Source organism: Telopea speciosissima, chromosome 10, assembly GCF_018873765.1.
Source record: "Telopea speciosissima isolate NSW1024214 ecotype Mountain lineage chromosome 10, Tspe_v1, whole genome shotgun sequence".
Classification (NCBI taxonomy): Eukaryota; Viridiplantae; Streptophyta; class Magnoliopsida; order Proteales; family Proteaceae; genus Telopea; species Telopea speciosissima.
In genome coordinates this window covers 46,809,695-46,830,137 of record NC_057925.1, presented here as the reverse complement: position 1 = coordinate 46,830,137, position 20,443 = coordinate 46,809,695, and the positions used below count along the sequence as shown (strand labels likewise).

Genomic DNA, 20,443 nt, shown 5'->3' with positions numbered 1-20,443 from the left:
CTCCCTGAATCAATATCTCGTTTTCCCTTTGCTGCCACGGAGAGTGAAGTTCCGCCTCTTTCTTAAGTTCTTTCTTCTTCTTTTTTTTTCTTCATTATTTCATAAAGCAAAGCCAAATTTCTTGCTAGAATATACCAGGTCTCCATCAAGCAAAGCCAAATTTCGTGCTACAATATCCTGAATCTCCATAGCGTGTGAGTAATTCTCTGGCTCTAATGCCAAATGATTAGTGCACGGATGATATAAAAATAAATATTTAAAATAAAAAAGAAATAGAGAAATTTAGGGAGAGAGAGAAAATAGGAAAAAAGAGGAGTTTGGGGCTTTATGGACGAAGCCGTTGACGTCTGGCTTGTTCGGAGGTAGCCTACCTCTCTCAAGATAATCTCTAGAGTAAAATTAGGGATTCCAAAGTCCCTTTTCTTCTTAATTACTTCCACTTAAATAACACAACTTACAATTCACGTTTTCATAACAATAACCACTTACTTAACTGAGCCCACTAGTCCCATTACTCAAATAACTAACCCATCCCTACAAATTCACTTACATACAATAATAACTACTAAATATTAAATAACTATTAAATAAGATAACCACACTACTAAATATTGAATAACTATTAAATAAGATAAACATGGAGTACTTAAGAAACTATCCCAACAAGAGAACAGTTGAAAAGCAACTAAACTCAACTCAGCCTTATCCCAACTAAATGGGGTCGGCTAAGTTGAGAAGCTACTATAGAGGGAAAAAATTGTCCTCTCCCTATGATTTCATGCACTCTCCATATTTTCTTGGCAAACAATGGCTGCCTTATTTTTTTTTCTCCTTTTGAAGTTCTTTAGATGGCTGAACCTACACTACCCTTCTCTCTAAACCACTTTTTTTGTGGCAGACTATCTCTCACTTTTTGAAGCTCCTAAGATTCTGAACGCTTAGGCTGTGTTCCTAAGATGGTTGGTCTTGGGTCTCTTCCTCCCCCCTTTATCTTGTCTTCATGGCGAAAGCACCTTTTTTTTCGCGCTTAGTTTTTATGGATATTTTTTTTCTTCCAAATTGTCATCTAATAGTGTGTTAAGTTTAGCCCAAATCAATTGTCTCAGGCAGATATGTAAAGCTTCGAAAATTGGTTGAAACATTAGCAGCTCTAGTTCACTGTTGAATATTCAAAGGGTGATAGCTAAAAACATGATGGGCAATGTGATTGAGAGGAGACACTATCTGGATCATGCCATTAAGCTTGACTGTAATCTTGGTAGTTGATGGGATCTAGTTTCTGAAATGGGGTAATTTTGGTATCGGGGTGAATTTCATGCTGTATTTATTTAGTTTCACTTTTATTGTTTTTTACTGTTGATTCTGCCCTTGGTGATAAGCTTGCCCTTCTTGTGATAGTGTAGCGCTCTCCTTTGTTTTGTTTTGTTATGTTTTGTACGTTCTATTACCTAGTCACCATCAACTTTTAATGAAAGCTTGCTTATTCTAAACTATTTCTGGGATAACTTGCAAAGGTTCATATTACTTTAAGATATTTACTGTCTTCATGATAATAATGTTTTAAGCAGTATCTACTTACATTTCTTGAGGAGAAGCCCAGGAAGAGGAGCTTAGATGAGGTTAGTGCTGTTGTTGTACTCTCTAGCTTGTATTTCAAGACATACCTCTTTCTCTTATTTGGTTGATATTTTTACTTCTATTCTAAGCTATTGATCCATACCAAAAGGATGGTTTGCAGGATGTTCAATGTGGTTCAGACGCAAAAATACGTAAATTTATTGTTGACGATGAAGATATGGAAGGAGATGAATCTGATGAAGAGAATGACCTTTTTGATTCTGTTTGTGCTTTTTGTGATAATGGTGGTACCATTTTGTGGTATGCTTTTTGTCTAATGGATCTTTATGTTTGATCAGTGTCATTTCATATTTTTAAGTTTCTTTTGAGAAATCCTGGAGTTACTCTAGAACGTTATTAGTGAAATCCTGCTATATCAAATTTTACTTTTGAAGCAGAAAATTTAAACCTGCATGCATACTTATCTTCAGAGAAGACTAATCATTTTGTCATTTTAGTCTTTCCTCAGTTTATGTACTGCAGGTGTTCAATTATCATTTAATTCATTATTGAGTTCTATGTTTACTTTCAGTAGATAGAGTACCATTCATGCAGGAGCATTTTAAATTTTATAACTTCTGTTTTTGTTAATTTCTTATTTTACTTTATTTACAAATTTTGCTGTTTTAGTCAGTTTATTTCTGTTGTAAATATATATTTCTTGTTCTTGGAAGCTTCTGTTTTAGGCCATATTTGGAATATAGGTTTAATTGATAGTTAAGGTTCTGGCTCCAAGTTAGTTAGGATTATTAAATTTCAGTTCTAATTCTACTTGGTTTGAGTTTGAGTCTAAGCTCTGTTTGTTTTAGCGTAAAGTGGGTGGAAGTAAAATTAGGAATGTGAAAATTTTCAGACTGTGTTCCATCAAAGTTAAACATAAGGGACGTACAGATCTGCAGCCAGGCTCACTATGCCCAAAAACTGTAAAATATGTTATTTCCTTTGATTTTACTTCCTGGCATTTTCACCAAAGTGCTTGTTTGCCTGAATTTACTATGCTGCACTGGCTTTCGGGATCTTGAATATTAGCGTACAAACTACAAAGATTTGCCACATTTACTATGGTTCGTAGTTAGCAATTCAAGCTTTGACCAATCATGAAGATATATGTGAAAACTATCTCTCTTTATCCTTGGTTAATTAGTGATCCTAGAGGGATTATATTGTGTTATTATGCAGTTGTGAAGGGAGGTGCTTGAGGTCATTTCATGCAACCAGAAAGGATGGTGCTGAGTCTCAGTGTGAATCCCTTGGTTTATCCAGGTTTCAGGTGGAGGTATGAACCTTCATAGTTCACTTTTTATTCTGCCTTCTTTGATGTCTTTGGTTCTTTTTCATTTCTTGTTTTTTAAACTCTATAACATTATACGGTTGTTTGCAGGCCATTACAAACTTTCTCTGTAAGAATTGTCAATATAAACAGCACCAGTGTTTCGCATGTGGAAAATTGGGTTCTTCTGATAAAGCTAATCATGCTGAGGTACAAAATTTCTACAGCATCACATTCCTGAAAGTTTTGTTTAACTAAGATGGCAACTGAGAGGGGGGGGGGGGGGTTGAGTCAGTGGTATTCATAATCCAATCCCAACTGTTCGTTTCTCAACTCACTCGTCGCCGTCACAAGCACTCCGGCTCACATCCACATCACAACCACTCTTTCACAAACACATACCTCGCAACCATATCACTACCATGTGGCTAGGTCTACCAGATTTTCACATACATTCACACCACCCTGCAGAGCACTTCACAAATATACATGCATCCACACAACAAAGCAACTCACAAGACAGAGTATATATGGTCCGGCAGTGTTCCTACATCCACGGTGCAAATGACCGCTTGGGCTACGACCCAAATCCGGCTTCGGTATGATGCACAATATAACAATTCGACCGCACCCACAGTTGGGAGCACCAATCCCTAGTTTATGTGACATACATCCAAGGAAGTAAAATTCGGAACTCAACTAGGTTTCGACCTCGGAAAAAACCGAGTTGACTCAAGATTTCGGTCAAGTTGGTTTTTTTTTTCTTCCAACTCGAAGGTTGGTTTCGGTGGGTTTTAGACCTAGTTTGGGTCTGAAACTTGGTACTCAGCCTATTTAGAGCATTTAAACACAATGACACTATCAGATTTTGCAAAAACAAAGTCCAAATAGGAGTTTCACTTAGTGGGAAATTAGGACAAACACTTATTTATGCCAGAAACAAGGGCAGACACAGGACAAACACTTATTTATACTTAATATCATTTAAGTAAATTCATTTACTTAAGATATTTTTCATAAATAAGCAAATACCCCCTATTTGAATCCAATAAAAATAGTTAAAAAATAAAATTCCAAAAGGAAAAAAAGTCAACCCCCCAGTTCAAGAACAAAAACTAGATTTTCGGCGGTAGGTGCAATTTTCAACTTTCTCATGCTGGGGTTTTTCTCAAATCTAAAAATTTCATAAATCTTAATATGGTAAAACATTGCTAAAAACCAAAAGTGCAGTAAAATATTCTTTTGTTTTGATGTCCAAAAAAATATTTTCATTCAGAGTGATTTTGACAGCATTCGCACACACCAAATTAAGTTTGATCGATACATAACTTCTTCGATATAAATCAGATTTAAACAATCTTGGTCTTGATTGAAGGAGTTATGTACCAGTCAAACTTAATTTGGTGTGTGCGAATGCTGTCAAAATCACTCTGAATGAAAATATTATTTTGGACATCAAAACAAATGAATATTTTATCGTACTTTTGGTTTTTAGCAAAGTTTTATCATATTAAGATTTATGGAATTTTTAGATTTGAGAAAAACCCCAACATTAGAAAGTTGAAAATTGCACCTACCGCCGAAAATCCAGTTTTTGTTCTTGAAATGGGGGGTTGACTGTTTTTTCCTTTTGGATTTTGATTTTTTAACTATTTTTATTGGATTCAAATGGGGGGGGTATTTGCTTATTTATGAATAATATCTTAAGTAAATGAAATACAAATACAAAACCATTTACTTAGATGATATTAGGCATAAATAATTGTCTGTCCTGTGTCTGTATACCAAGGTGTGCATAGATAGGTTTCTGTATATCAAAATGGCAATCTTAGTAGAACTCGACAGAGAACTCACGAGTTCTGGTACTTTTATAAGGTAAAATGGGTCGAAATATGGGTAGGGTCGGGTCGAGATCGAGATCTTGAATCGACTGAGATTTCTACTGAAGCAGGGGTAAGGCTGCATACATTTTGACCCTCCCTAGACCCCATAGTGGTGACTAGTGAGAGCCTCATGCATTGGCTACACCTTTTTTTTTCTAAACTACAAGGGAGCACTCACCCCCAATTTAGGTAACGCCCGCTACCAAAGAGCACCAACCCCTCCATCAAGCACCCATTCAATAGTCTCAATGATTACTATATGAACAGTGAATAGAGTGTCCTAGTGCACAAGGCTCCCTCCACTGGAGGGTCTGGGAGTGGCAAATGTATGTAGCCTTACTCCCCGCTTTGCAGGAGAGGTTGTTTCCAAGTTTCGAACCCACAACCAACAGGTTGCAATAGCGCAACTTAACCGTTGCAATATGGACAGTGAATAAGTTTCAATAAATCTCAAACTAGTCTAGGCATTTCATCATTCATTTTGCTTACGCTCTAGTACATACATGTGGGAAATACAAACAAATAGGTTACCTTAAACCAACCATGTTTTTCCTTTTGTGCGGCTCACATTCACCGATGCCTCTTTGCCACTGGAGCTTCAACCAAGTCAGCACTTGGAAACTTGAAGTTTCACACAAACCCTTGGTTTGTTTTCCTCTTCTTTACAAACCCTTAGATATGTTTTTGAATGCACTTGAAGATTCCTTCACAATCTTGATGCTTGAAGCTTTAATGTCAGCTTAAAGGAACTCTTCTTGCGTTCTTCTCTTTGGAGACTCTCCTTTCCTCTCTTGAGGTTTTTCTCACTTCAAAAACCCTCTCTAGATATATCCCTCTCAAAGAGCCAAGGGCTATTTATAATATCTCAAAGCAAATGGCCTCAGAATATTCTGCATTTACGAATTTCACGCCGCAACCGGCGAGCTGCTTCCATAACTGATGCACTTTGAGCTTAAGTGCTCTCGGCCAACAAGAGCTGGTTCCATTAGCCGGTTGCTTCAGTGATCTCAGCCTCTATCAGCTGGTTCCACTAGCCAGTTCCTGATCTCTGCTTATTTAAATGGCCATATCTCTCTCTCCTGAACTCCGATTGACTTGATTCTTGAACTGTTGGAATGCTAATCCAGAGATCTACCTTTCTCATGTTTTGAGGTTCCACGAAGTCCAAATGGAGGGCAACTCAAAACACCCATGAAATCAGTGTCACTACACATTGCACAAAGCTTGCAGTTTTCAGCTTTTCTCATTTTCCCTGCAGCTTGTGCACTTCTTCACACTGGCCATTCTTTCTCTTCCACATCAGCACTGCATTCCTTCACATGTTAGTGTTTGTGGACCCACATTGACTATGTTGACAACAATGACAACAGCAGTGGTCCTTTGCACAAGAAGTTAGTCTGGTGTTTTTTTTCCTTTGGCATTACAGAGTTTTCAGTTGGCCAATGCTAGTATAACCTAAATTAATGTGTGTGGAGACTTGATATTTTTTTTGTTTTCATTGATAGGTTTCTGTTCTTGAAATTTTGTTGTTCATATTGATGTCCTTGCTGATTGATTGCATTAATGCTTCAAGAAATCAACCCATTCCATATGCCCCTTTATTTGCATGAAGCTACATCTTTCTTGAATTTCTATCCTATTGTGCATCATCATAGTCTTTGTTGTTCCCTTCACTCCAAAATTGTTGCTTTTCCTCCCTTTTTGTTCTTTTGGCAACCCTAAATTTCGTATGGTTGTTTGTTGAGCCGTAGACCTTCCATCTGACGAGCTCATTCCTTCTGTAAGATAAGTTATCATCTCAAACCTTCTTAAAGTTCTGACTTTTCAGACTTCTGGCGGGCTCTTCTACATGCCTGGGAAATAGTGCGACTTCTTGTTCTTGTTGGAGGGTTCTACTTTAGTCACTGTTATAGGATCTCTTTACTACAGATGCTCAGTTCAGTATTTTAATTGCTTTAATCATGATTTCTTGGGCCAATTATAGGTATTGGCTCTATTTATTTGGGCCACCAGGGCACTTGCATCGAAAATTGTCTTTGATTGTATTTGTTGCAGCTAAAATGTATAGAAAAGTTTTATTGCCAAAATATGAAACCTAGTACAAGATAACAGAGGTCAGAGAAGACCGCTTAATTCATGGGTCAAAAAGGACCACATAACTATGTGGTCGCTTGGGGACTCACTCAACCCAAATGTGGGATTTACTCAACCACATGAGGACCTCAAACTCAAATGGGTACTCACTCACAGCAAAAGGTTACATTGGATTCAAAATTTTCCTTTCTTTCTACACTTTAGAATACAAATATATATGGGAAGTGGAAACAAGCAATTGAAATATAGCTGTTGAAATATAGTCATTGGAAATATAGCCATTGGGAAATAGCCTATTGGGACTCACTCACATCAGGAGTGAGTCCCCATTTGAGTTTGAGGTCCTCTTGTGGTTGAGTAAGTCCCACAATTAGGTTGCTAAAGGGTTCCTAGGGGAATTGAAAGGAAACTGTCATATGCCCCTAGGGAGACTTGGTGGTGGGATGATGAGGTCCAAGCAGTCATTAAGTCTAAGAAAGCTAGTTTTAGGACATGACAAAGGACTAAGGAGGTAGAGGATCTAAAAAGGTACAAATTTTCCAGAAATGAAGGTAATAAGATTGTGGGGAAAGCAAGGGCGAAAAAATTCTGAAGTTCTTTACAACATTTGAACACAAAGGAAGGGGAAAAAGCTGTCCATAAGATTGTTAGAATGAGAGAAAGGAAGAGTAGAGATTAGAGTAGAGATTTCGACCATGTTAGATATATTTAAAGTGAAGATGGTAGAATACAAATAAGCAATGAGGACATTAAGGAGAGATGGAAAGATTATTTCCACAGCCTACTGAATAAAGGCGTTCCAAGTAATAGTGCCCTAGGAGACTGCATTACTCATCTAGACATCACATGCCGTAGATAGATACGCAAAATTGAGTGTATGAAGTAGAAGAAGCTTTAAGAAAGATGATAGTAGGCAAGGCACCAGGCCCAGACGGGGTCCCAATAGAAGTGTGGAAGAGCTTAGGAATCTACGGATTATCTTGGGTGACCAAGCTGTTTAATAAGATTATGCACACAAGAAAAATGCCAGATGAATGAAGGAGAAGCATCGTGTTTCCGATCTACAAAAATGAAGGTGATATTCAGAGATGAAATAACTATAGAGGCATAAAACTATCGAGTCATACTTTAAAGTTATGGGCAAGGGTTATTGAAACCCACCTGAGAAAAAAAACTACTATTTCGGAGAACCAATTTGGCTTTATGCCAGGAAGATCAAAGATGGAAGCTATTTTCTTATTTAGGTTATTCAAGAGGCTCATGGAATGATTTAGAGAGGGCAAGAAGGATCTCCATATGGTTTTTATTGACCTAGAAAAAGTAATGTAGCTCTAGATAGGAGAAGGATCCAAATAGAGACCAAGTATCAAGATCAAAAGGGGGCTGCTGGTTTGAATGCACAGATTGGGTAATTTAGGGCAGAATTAGGGTTAGGTTTATGAGAATGGGGTCAAATTTTATATGGTTTTAATAGGCAGGTCTAGGAGAAGCAAATGGTATAGGTTTGATGTAGTTTTAATTAAAAAATTAAAATTCAGAAATTTTGGGTTAGGGTTTCGGGTTTTGAAAATTAGGAAAAAGGGTGAATTTAGGGTTTGGAGTGGGAATTCTGGTCAGGGGTTCTAGCCGAGTCCTAGGAGGAACAAGGGGGTGGTTCGGCTATGGTTTGGTGCAATTCTGATGGCTGGTTAGGTCTAGGAAGGATTTGGGGTTTTCAGGGTTTTGTAGAGACGAGGGGATTTTAGGGTTTGAGCTAGGAATGGGGGGCAGCAATCTGGATCGAGTGTAGGGGCTACTGTGGTGGTGTTATGCTTTAAGTTTGAAAGGATATGGATGGTTGAATAGGGCTGGACAGTCTCTAGACAACCTAGGATTTAGTGGAGATCGATGGGAATGGATTAGGGCTAGATTGGAGGATTAGAATAAGAAGGAATGTTGCAAGAAAATTAAATAACTTATTGGCTGTTGCAGAATTCCAATAACAGTAGCTTGAAGATGAGCTTGAGCAATGGAGAAGGATAGAACCACCTTCAATCTTAGGGACCCTCTCAGCCATCACGGCGTAAGGAGTCGCAGGAGATCCACCTACCCTTTCTTCCTTGATAGAACCACAAGGCAAACGCTCACAAGGAGTAGCAGCAGCAACAATGGCAGCAATTTCAATTTTTTTAATTCATAAAACTTTTGGGGGAGCCTCCCATGATTTGAACTTTTATAATAAAAGGCCATAGGCCAAATCCTAATACAAATTAAACTCTTCCCTCACTTAAATTGTGGAGGGGGGTAAAATTTTAAAAGGTTAAAAGTCCTATCTACCCGTAATAACTGAAAACATAAGACACTTAATTAAATCACTTAAATTGAACCATGGTTTGAACCGGTTCAATTTAAGTTTACAAATAAGCTGAAATAAAACTAAGTATGGAACCTACTAAATGTAAACCTAAGCTATGGCTACCAAACTAAGCCCTAATTTCAGGGGTGCTTCTTCTTCTTCCTTCGGGTGTGGGTACATGTTGCTGCATCAAAAAGCATGCAACAGTCCCTAGAGAGCTAATCTGGCATATACTAGAGAAGAGAAGAGTTTCAAGTGAATACATGGACATAATTAAAGATATGTATGATGATGTGGTGACTAGTGTAAGAACTATGGGGGGGTCAATGTAGTCAATTTCCAATTACAATTGGGTTACATCAAGGATTAGCCTTGAGCCCTTATTTGTTTGCGCTTATCATGGATGATTTAACCATACACATTCAAGATGAGGTCCCTTGGTGTATGCATTTTGATGATGATATTGTTTTGGTGGATGAGACAAAATTAGAGATTATTGCCAAGTTGGAATTATGGGAATCAACCTTGGAATCAAAGGATTTTAAGATAACTAGAACAAAAGCAGAATATATGGTGTGTAACTTTAGTCACAACAGGACAGTTAATGAGGTGGTGAAAATTGATGAGAGGAGATTCTACAAAGTGATTATTTTAGGTATCTGGGCTCAATCATAAGTAAAGAGGATTATATAGAGGATGATGTTGCTCATAGAATTAAAAATGAAGTGGAGAGGTACGTTTGGTGTGTTGTGTGATCAACGTATTCCTTTAAAGCTCTAAGCAAAATTTTATAGGACTGTCATATGACTGGCAATGATGTGTGCTGCAGAATGTTGGACAGTTAAGAAGCATAGATAGATTTAGTGTAGGAGATGAGGATGTTGAGATTGATGTGTGGCAAAAGTAGGTAGGATAAAGTAAGGAATTGTTAATAAATTAAAGAGAAAGAAGGAGAAAGAGAGGAGAAGAGAGGAGGAGAGGAAGAAGTGCTGCAACAAGTTGGGAGTCACAGCCGTATGAAGACCTGCCCCAAAACATTCAATAGATTAAAAATAACAATAGGGTAAACAACAAAAGACTAAAACACCCCTAAGAGGGAAATCGTGAATTAGCTCTAGCGCTAATTCACGACTTCCCTCCCCCTTTCACGACAACTTCTAACACTCCCCATCAAGTTGGAGCATATATGGTAGTCATGCCTAGCTTGTTACAAATATAATCTACTCTCACACTCCCCAAAGACTTTGTAAACACATCAGCAAGTTGCTCCCCGGTTCAAACATGACGAGGAGAAATAATTCCTTGTTGCAGCTTTTCACCACAAAATGACAGTCAATCTCAATGTGTTCCGTTCTCTCATGAAACACAGGATTAGTAGAAATATGAATGGCAGCCTGATTATCACACCATAATAACATTGGAGAATCATCACTGAACCCAAATTCTGTCATCAGCTATTTAATCCACATCAGCTCACAAGTGCCATGTGCCATAGCACGATACTCCGATTCTGCACTGGACTGAGCTACAACGGTCTGTTTCTTGCTCTTCCTTGAAACAAGATTTCCTCCAACAAACACACAGTAACCTGAAGTAGATCTTTGATCAACTGGAGACCCTACCCAGTCAGCATCAGTGAAACCTTCAATCCTCTCATGACCATGATCAGTATATAGAAGACCATGCCCTGGAGCTTTCTTGACATAGCGCAAAACCCTTATAACCACATCCCAGTGAGACGTCCGAGGAGAGGATATAAATTGACAGGAAAGGAGATGTCAGGCCTAGTCACAGTCAAATAGTTGAGTTTCCCTACAAGTCTCTGATAATTCTCTGGATCATCAAGGATATCACCATCATCTGCCATTAGTTTCAAATTAGGATCCATAGGAGTATCCAAAGGTTTAGATCCCAGTAACCCTGTCTCTGAAAGCAAGTCAAGAACATACTTCTGCTGTGAGAGCGAAATCCCTTTCCGTGATTGAGCTACCTCAATACCCAGGAAATATTTCAGACGTCCCAGGTCCTTAGTCTGAAATTGCTGTCTCAAATGTGTCTTCAAGCTCTCAATACCTGAAGAATCATCTCCTGTGATAACAATATCATCTACATAAACTACCAAAAATATCCTCCCTGCATCAGAATGCCGAAAAAACACCGAGTGATCACTCTCAGACCGAGTCAGTCCAAACTCCAACACAACATGTGTAAACCGGCCAAACCACGCCCATGGCGACTGTTTCAGCCCATACAATGATTTCTTCAGACTACACACCTTACCAGATTCCCCCTGAGCAACAAAACCAGGAGGTTGCTCCATATACACTTCCTCATGGAGATCACCATGCAAGAAAGCATTCTTGACGTCCAACTGAAACAAAGGCCAATGGTGTGTAGGAGCCAAAGAAATGAAAATGCGAACAAAAGCAAGTTTCGCAATAGGAGAAAAGGTATCCAGGTAGTCTATACCATAGACCTGTTCATATCCCTTAGCAACAAGACGGGGCCTTCAACCGAGCCATAGACCCATCAGGATTAACTTTCACCACAAATATCCACCGACAGCCAATGGCAGACTTACCAGAGGGTAAGGAAACAAGGTCCCATGTCTGACTGTCCTTCAACGGAGATAATTCCTTAGTCATAGCAGCCCTCCACCTAGGGTCAGACAAGGCTTCTGCAACAGACTTAGGAATAGGATGACGTTCAAGAGTAGACAAACAAGCAACCAAAGTAGAGGACAAACCAGGATAGGACACAAAGTTAGAGATAGGATGTTGGGTACAACTCCGAACACCCTTACGAAAAGCAATAGGGACATCTAAATTAGAAATAGCAGGAATAGGAGGCGAAGAGGAGGTACCTATTAGAGGATTCGGATTTGGAGGCGAAGAAGACGAGGTAGAGGTAGCTAACCGGGTGCTATATTTGTCATAAGTTGGAATGCGAGGTGTAGGCTCGTCGGATGAGTGACGGTGGAACACAACAGATGGCTTAGTAGGAGGTGGCGTTGTAGGCAAAGGATCCCTCAAAAGAGAAGAATACTCGACAACAGAGATGGGCAGATCATCATCCAAATCTGAAGAAGGCAGCGAAGACTCAACAAACGGAGTGGACTCAAAGAATTTAACATCAGTTGTAACAAAGTATTTCTTGAAATCAAAAGAATAGCAACGATAACCCTTTTGAGTGTTAGAATACCCCACAAAAAAACATTTAAGAGCCCTAGGATCCAACTTAGAGTGACTGGGACGATGATCCCTAATAAAACAAACACTCCCAAATACATGAGGGGGTAAAGCAAACAAAGGTTGAGAAGGAAACAACAAAGAATATGGAATACCCCCACACAAAACTGAAGATGGTAGACGATTAATAAGATAACATACGGTCAAAACTGCATCAGCCCAAAAAATTTTAGCCACTTTCATCTCATACAAAAGAGATCGAGTGACTTCCATTAAATGTTTGTTTTTCCTCTCGGCCACACCATTTTGTTGAGGTGTGTCCGTACAAGTGGACTGATGAATGATGCCATGTTGAACCATAAATGTAGTAAAAGGAGCAGAAAAGTATTCTTTAGCATTATCACTACAAAGAACTTTTAATGAAGTATTAAACTGATTCTGAATTTCAAGAACAAAAGCACAAAAAATAGAGAATAACCCAGAACGATTCTTCATTAAATAAATACAGGTAACTCTAGAATAATTATCAACAAATGTAACAAAGTAACGAAAGCCCAACTAAGAAACAACCGGACAAAGGCCCCATGCATCAGAATGAACTAAAGAAAAAAGGTGGGCAGCCCATTTATTGACTCTTGGGGAATAACTTACACGGTGAAGTTTCCCAAACTGACACGACTCACAATCAAGACTAGACAGAGATTTAAAACGACTATCTAAAACTTTCAAACTCTCCAAGGAAGGATGACCCAAACGACAATGAATCTGATGAGGAAGCGCCATACTCGAACATGCCACCGCTGATGTGTCCTCAAGTAGATACAACCCCCCAGATTCACGACCTCTACCAATCGTCTTCTTTGACTTGAGATCCTGAAATACACAATAGCCAGGGAAAAAAGTGACAGAACAATTATGAGCTTTGGTGAATTTGTGAACAAACAACAAATTAAATGGAAACTTAGGCAAATAAGAAACAGAGGATAATGACAAAGACGAGGTAGCATGCACAGTGCCTGTACCTCGAACCTGAGCTAAAAACCCATCAGCTAACACAACATTTGAAGAAGACTCACGAAATGAAGAAAAAAATACCTGAAACCCCAGTCATATGATCCGAAGCACCTGAATCAATGATCCAGGGACGAGAAGTAGATGAAAGGTATGCAGTAGCATTACCTGTCTGAACAGTAGCAGCAGAGAACTGAGATGATCGGGAACTCTGAAACTGAGTAATGCGCTCATAATCTTCATCAGACATTGTCACAGTCTTACCCTCAGGCTTGGAGGGAGTGGGAACACCTGAATCACTACTAGCCAAGTTGGCAAATTGAGGTGGTTTACCATGTAGTTTCCAGCAAAAGCGCTGAATATGGCTAGGCCTACCACAATGATGACAAGTCCTCACTTGTCTTGAAGTTTCTGAAGCACTAGAAGTGGGAGCTTTACTAGTGCCAGTCCCTCGACCACGACCACGACCACGACCACGACCACCACTATTACCTGGCCCATCATTAGAGCCACGGTTTGGTGGAACAGAAGCAAGAGCAGAATTTTCAGCATTGTTGGTTTCTTGGCTGCTTTCACGGGAAGCACGTAAAACTCGAGAAAAAGTTTCCGAAAGAGTGGTGACCTTATCTCCACCAAGAATTTGAGACCTCACTGACTCAAATTCCTTCCGAAGTCCACCCAAAAATACCATAACAGCAAGTTGTTCTCGTTGGTTTTGCATCACTTGCACATCCGATGTAATAGGAAGGTCAACTCCTCATACAAACGTTTGAAGTCAGCAAAATATTGAGTGACATTGAGATTCTTTTGATCCACTTTATAGAAAGCCTGGGAAAGATCATATATACGTGATAGGTTGTCTTGTCCAGAGTACAGGATATTCAAATAGTCTCATAATTCCTTAACTGTATCAATATGAGTCACCAAGTCTGCAATCTGATTTTTCATTGAATTCAGCATCTGGCTCAAAATCCGTGCAGTGACAGTGTCCCGTGATGTATCATCAATAGGTTGCGATTTTGTCAAATGATCCTGTTGGTCACTGCCAATCAAAGCCAATTGAACCACCTTCTTCCATTGCTGGAAATTTGATATTCCCTCTAACTTGCGATCAGTAATACGATGAGAAGACGAAAGCTTAGTCACCGTAGTCTTGGTGATGCAGATCCTAGCCTCCTCGAATTGAAGAAGCCACCCTAAGCCTAGGGTTTTAGTTGGAGCCTTAGTTTAGTTTATTTTAGTTCTATACTTAGTTTTTATTTTGTGTTTTTAATTGAACCGGTTTAAATTGGTTGCATCCAATTGGTTCAATTGGTCTACTTTAAGTGAAGTGATCCTATTGGCTAAGAGGCTCTTATATCCTATTGGCTAGTAGGGAATCTTCTTTTATTTAAGTTGTTTTTAAGTCAGTAGGGGTAGATAAGTCCTTTCCTTTTAAGTATTTAAGTTATTTTTAAGTTGGTCCACCTCTCCACGATTTAAGTGAGAGAGTTGATTTGTAATAGACTTAGGAATAAGGCCTTTGGCTTCTTATTTAATAAGAATCGTGGGAGAGGCTCCCCCACCTATTATGTTTTTAAAAAATTCGTTTCTCTATGCTGCTACTTGCTCTTTGAGAGTGTTCCTTGTGGGTAATATCAAGGAGCCCTTGTAAGTCATATCAAGGGTGAGGGCTGGTGGACTCCGGCGACTCCTTGCATCTTGTAGATCGGGAGGTCCTTCTTCTTCAATAAAGTTTCTCCAAGCTACTGTTGTTGCAGATCTGCTATTCCGGTGAGTGTTTACAGTTTCTGCAAGTTAACCTTTTCTTCTTCTTCCCTCCAACCTAACCCTAATCGATCCCCCTTAGACCTTAATTGTTTTAAACCTAGTTATCCTGTCCAGCTCCTTTCCACCATCAGATCTGTCCCACTTTTACACCATAGTCTCAGCAGGATATCTCCTTCACTTGATCCCCTTTCTGCCCCCACTCCAACAGCTAAACCCTAATCCCCCTCTTCCCTATTAAAACCCCAAAACCCCAAGATAGTCTCAATTCTGTCCAGACTATTTCAGCCATCCGAATTGACCAATAATTTGATCGAACCTTCCCCCCCCTGCCAGTAAAACTCGACCTGATACTCAGCCCTAAAATCCCATCCTAAACTCTAGTTTTCAACCTAGATTCTAAAACCTAAAACCCAAACCCTAACCCTAGAATTTCAGAATTTTAATTTTCTGTTAAACCTATTTAAAACCTATATCATTAGCTTCCTTTTGACCTGCACATCATTACTAAATAAAACCCTAGTTCAAACTCCTAGTCCTAACCCTAATTCTGCCCTAATTAACCTAAACTGTCCCAATCGGCCAGCCTTTGTGTGTGATCCTATGACCCTGGTTCATAGTGGGATTATTCCTAACTAGGACTACATCACTTGGTCTCAACCATTCTTACTAAGTCAGATAATTTAAATAGCAGAGACAGCCAAAGAACAATCCACCAAATAATCCCAATTAAAAAAAATCGAGAATCACCCCCAAAGTATAACACAACTCAAAGCACAAAATCATGATAAAAAAAAAATCGTGAATACTCCCAATGTCGCTGACTTCAAACACTTACTCCATCAACCTTCACGTCCCACAACAACTCATCAAAATCATCCGTCCAAAAATAGACCTAGTTCTTCACATAATCATGAACTGGTCTCTAAACAAAAAACAAAGACAGCATAGGATGCTGCACCCCTTCAAACGAAAGACTGAATAGTCTACAACTTGATTGGTTTGTAGAAGACACCTTCAGCCACTGTAAAACCTCGATCAAAAGAGAACAATGAATCTCTGGAAGTCGTGAACCAGTCCCTATGGATCCAGCGTTGATACCATGTTAATAACTTAAAGAGAAAGAAGGAGAAAGAGAGGAGAAGAGAGGAGGAGGAGAAGAAGAAGTGCTGCAACAAGTTGGGAGTCACAGCCGTATGAAGGCCTGCCCCAAAACATTCAATATATTAAAAATAACAATAGGGTAAACAGCAAAAGACTAAAACACCCCTAAGAGGGAAATCGTGAATTAGCTGTAGCGCTAATTCCCGACTTCCCTCCCCCTTTCATGACAACTTCTAACAGGAATGACCATATATATTAGAGCTGATTTGGGAGTAGCTCCGGTACATGAAAAAAAAAAACAAGAAAGTCGTTTTAGGTGTCCTGGCCATGTGCAATGGAGGCCTTGGTATGCGCCAGTACGGAGGAGTGATTTGATTCAGATTGAACTATAAGAGCCAGGGGCAGGCCTAAAATAACCATAGGAGAAGAAGTGAGGAAAGACATGCTTAGCTTAGGCCTTGTATCTGTATGTCCTTGAATAAAGCTGATCGGAAGCAAGGACCCACTCATGTAGCCGACCCCATTTAGTTGGGATAAGGATATAATGTTGTTGTGGTTGTTGTTAAAAGATCCATTTGAATGTAGCTATTGGAAACATTTTGTAAGGAGTGCATGGGAGAAAGTTTTGTGGGCATTAAATGTTCATCAACATGACTACATCAATCTCCCCCACTTTGAAAGAACTCATCCTCGAGTTTGGTACAGCCATCTTCATCATTCAAGTCTCATGATCAAGCTTCTTCTATTCGTGCTCTACTTGTGACATGGTGTTGAAGATTGGAACTTGCTTTGATACCGAGTTGATGCAACCAAAAAATATAGAAGAATTTTATTACCAAAATAAGAAATGCACACTATAACTAGGGTCAGAGAGGACCGCTTAATTCAAGGATCAAAGAGGACCACTTAACTCTGGTTTGCTTGAGGACTCTCTCAACGTAAGTGTGGGACTCACTCAACTACAAGAGGACCTCAAACTCAAATGGGAACTCACTCAACCCAAGAGTAGGACTCACCATAAGAGGTTACAATGGACTCATCCCTGACCCGTGTCAACAAACAATTCGAAATACCTCGACTTTTTTAGAACAAGTCTGACCGAGTCAAATAGCAAGGGCTATCACCTTCTTTGGCCAGATCTTCCAACCTTTTCACAATCTAACTGGGGTTCGCGGTGGTGGAGGAACCGGATCGGAAAAAAGAGGGATTCTAGTTGTAAGATAGCTAATGAATCAGTAAACATAATCAACTTGAATTCGGGACAACTATTCGAAATCTTAATGAAACACTGGATTTGTTATCTGAAAACTATTAGCCCCAGACGAGGTTTGTGAATAAGTGATTGTCTGGTAACGGATCATTTATCATAAAGAGGATGAGCTTCAAGAGAATGATTCGGAGTTCTTGCAGAGTGGAACCATGTAGTACTAGACACGAGATAGATCTTCCTAAGAACAAGGTCTTCTACCCTTTCCCGGGAGTCGATGACTATTCAACTTGTTGCTCAGGTGTGCGGTGGTGCAAACCACCCACTCAAGGAGCGGAGCCGGAGATTCTTGTATTATTCGAGTTTGCTGGGCAGAAGATTTTTTTTTCTTTTTTTGCTAGGAATGGAAAGTCCGCTTTGAAATCGTCCGCCTTGCACCCACCCCCGAGTATATGCTTCAACAGGAATCATACAAGGGTAGATTGATACAATAGAAACCTATGGTAAAATGCCTGCTCGTAACCTAGTAGATAAAGTACATTACATAATCGTTTTAGGGATTGGCAACTTATCCATTCAATGACTTTGGCACTGCATGTTCCCAAAATGGTGGGTCGGGTGAATTCTATATATATATAGAGGAGAGAGAATTTTTTCTCCTTCATGTTGAATGTAGTCTATCACTTTGAGGTCATGAGAACCTTGTGTAGAATTTTGTGAATATTGGCTTGAGTCAGAGTGACTACAACCGTCTTTATTTATAATGTAGAGAAGAACATTCTGGAATGGGTACAAGGACAAAAATACCCTTAGGACAATTCTACCCTTGAACCCATATTACAACATATATATATATATATTATATGGTAAAAGAACTCTGTCCGGAAGTATGGCCTATGCCAGCACTCCCGTGAGTCCATCTCTCTCCTCTCTATGTTAAAAGACACCTCTGCCCCCTTGTTTTAAGGAGGAGAGAGATATCTACAGGGGCATGCTGGCATAGGCCACACTCCCTGACAGAAAAATACCTCCCCTATATATATGTATAGGAAGGGGGAACTAGCCATTGGAAAAGAGCCATTGAAATATAGCCGTTGTCAAAGTTTTTTAAAAAAATGCATGGGAGAAAGTGGAGTGGGCATTAAATGTTCATCATCATGACTACATCATTATCCTTCCCATTTCTCCCGGATTGGGGGGTTTTTATTATTTGAATCCCTTGTCAAACTTTCTTTGCTGATTGCTTATCAGGTCTTTCATTGTGCTTCCGCAACTTGTGGTCATTTCTATCATCCTCAATGTGTTGCAAGACTGCTTCATCGGGGAGACGATGCTAAAGCTCAAGAACTTGAGAAAAAGATTGCTGTAGGGGAAACATTTACATGTCCTGTCCATAAGTGCCTTGTCTGTAAACAAGGAGAAAAAAAGGAGGATGATGATTTGCAGTTTGCAGTATGTAGACGTTGTCCTAAGGCGTACCACAGGAAATGCTTGCCTAGGTACTCAATAATCTTTTGACTTTTATATTATGGGATTTTTTTAATAGGTTGAAGGAAACTTCACTTCATGGAAAATCAAAGTTTGTTATCTATGATTGCTAGAGTTTCATTTTATTGATTAGGGAGATCGCGTTTGAAGATTTGGAGGATGACGATATCATACAAAGGGCTTGGGATGATCTCCTTCCGAATCGTATCTTGATATACTGTTTGTAAGTTTTAGTTCTCATGTTTTTCTTGGTTTTAATTCTTATTTTTCGTTCATATGTTGTCTACAAAACTTCTTACTCTATTTATATTAACAAAGCGATTATTTGTCCAGGGAGCATGATATTGACGAAGACATTGGGACGCCAGTGAGAGATCACATTCTATTTCCATATGTTGAAGAAAAGAAGAAAAAGCGTCCTTTTGAGTTGCAATCAGGCAAAGAGAAGATCAGTACAGAAAATAGAACTGTAGGTTCTGATGACTCCACAAAAAAAAATACTGTGAGGACTCTGAAACAACTTGGAAAGGTGCCTTCTGCTGTTAGAGATGGTAGTTCTGTTGAAAAAAGTGTGAAACAACTTTCTGGGCAAGGATATGATTTGTCAAAGAAATCCACAATAGTTGGCTCTAGGAAACCTCCTCTCAAAGAGAAGACAAAGCCCGTCTCCGACACGCCTTCTACAGCAGAAGAAAGCAAGTTATCCTTGAGAGAGGAGAAGTTGAATTCAGTGTTGAATAGAGGGTTGGAACCAGTTAAGAGTAAGCAGAAGGATGTAACCGGTGGTAAACTTGGAACCATGACCGTGAAACCTGTCTTGAAGAAATCAAACAGTTCTTCTTCAGTTGATCCTGAAACAAAGAAAAGGTAAGATAAATGCCTTCCCCATTCTTACTGCTAGTTTTCTTAGCCTGGAAATTTGATTAAAAAGATGGGCGTACCCAGTGCACAAGGCTCCCACCACTGTGAGGTTTAGGGAGGGGTCATAATGTACGCAGCCTTACCCCTGCTTCACGGAGTGTCTGTTTCCCGACTCGAACCCGCGACTACTAGGTCACGATAGAGCAACTTACTGTTGTGCCAAGGTCTGCCATCTTTAGCAGGTAGAAACGTTACTATGGAGTTTTCCAAAGTAGCTCGAGGATTATGTTTAAAAATACTAACAGTAACTAAGCCCCAGTCTCCGTTCTCTTCTGCTCCATTCTGCTTGGAAATCTACTATTACCTATTAGAGTTTTATGTAAGAGAGAAAGAAACCAAATTATCCTGGAAAATTGATGTTGACACAATAATTTTGTTGGTAGCAAGCAGCTGACTTTGTATTTTATTTTAAGCTGCTGATTTTTGTTTCCTAATTGCATTCTGAATCTTGGGAAACAGCCTCTCCATGAAGCGGGGTTAAGGCTGTGACCTGTGTACATATATTACTCTCCCCAGACCCTGCAGTGGTATGAGCCTCCTGCATTTTTTTATTGTGAT

The 20,443-nt window shown here is 39.4% G+C and overlaps 1 protein-coding gene across 2 annotated transcripts in view; it reads left to right on the top strand.

Annotated features, from left to right (window-relative positions):
• LOC122641979 (protein ENHANCED DOWNY MILDEW 2-like) overlaps nucleotides 1–20,443 on the top strand; it is a 61,586-nt gene that overhangs the window by 10,536 nt on the left and 30,607 nt on the right. Inside the window, exons 4-10 of one of the 2 annotated variants that reach the window (XM_043835343.1) lie at nucleotides 1,569–1,619; nucleotides 1,739–1,878; nucleotides 2,797–2,893; nucleotides 2,999–3,097; nucleotides 18,728–18,975; nucleotides 19,098–19,187; nucleotides 19,298–19,831. In XM_043835343.1, coding sequence (XP_043691278.1) covers nucleotides 1,569–1,619; nucleotides 1,739–1,878; nucleotides 2,797–2,893; nucleotides 2,999–3,097; nucleotides 18,728–18,975; nucleotides 19,098–19,187; nucleotides 19,298–19,831 — 1,259 coding nt within the window. Of the gene's footprint in view, nucleotides 1–1,568; nucleotides 1,620–1,726; nucleotides 1,879–2,796; nucleotides 2,894–2,998; nucleotides 3,098–18,727; nucleotides 18,976–19,097; nucleotides 19,188–19,297; nucleotides 19,832–20,443 lie in introns of both variants that reach the window. The other variant, XM_043835342.1, reaches the window with a different exon arrangement.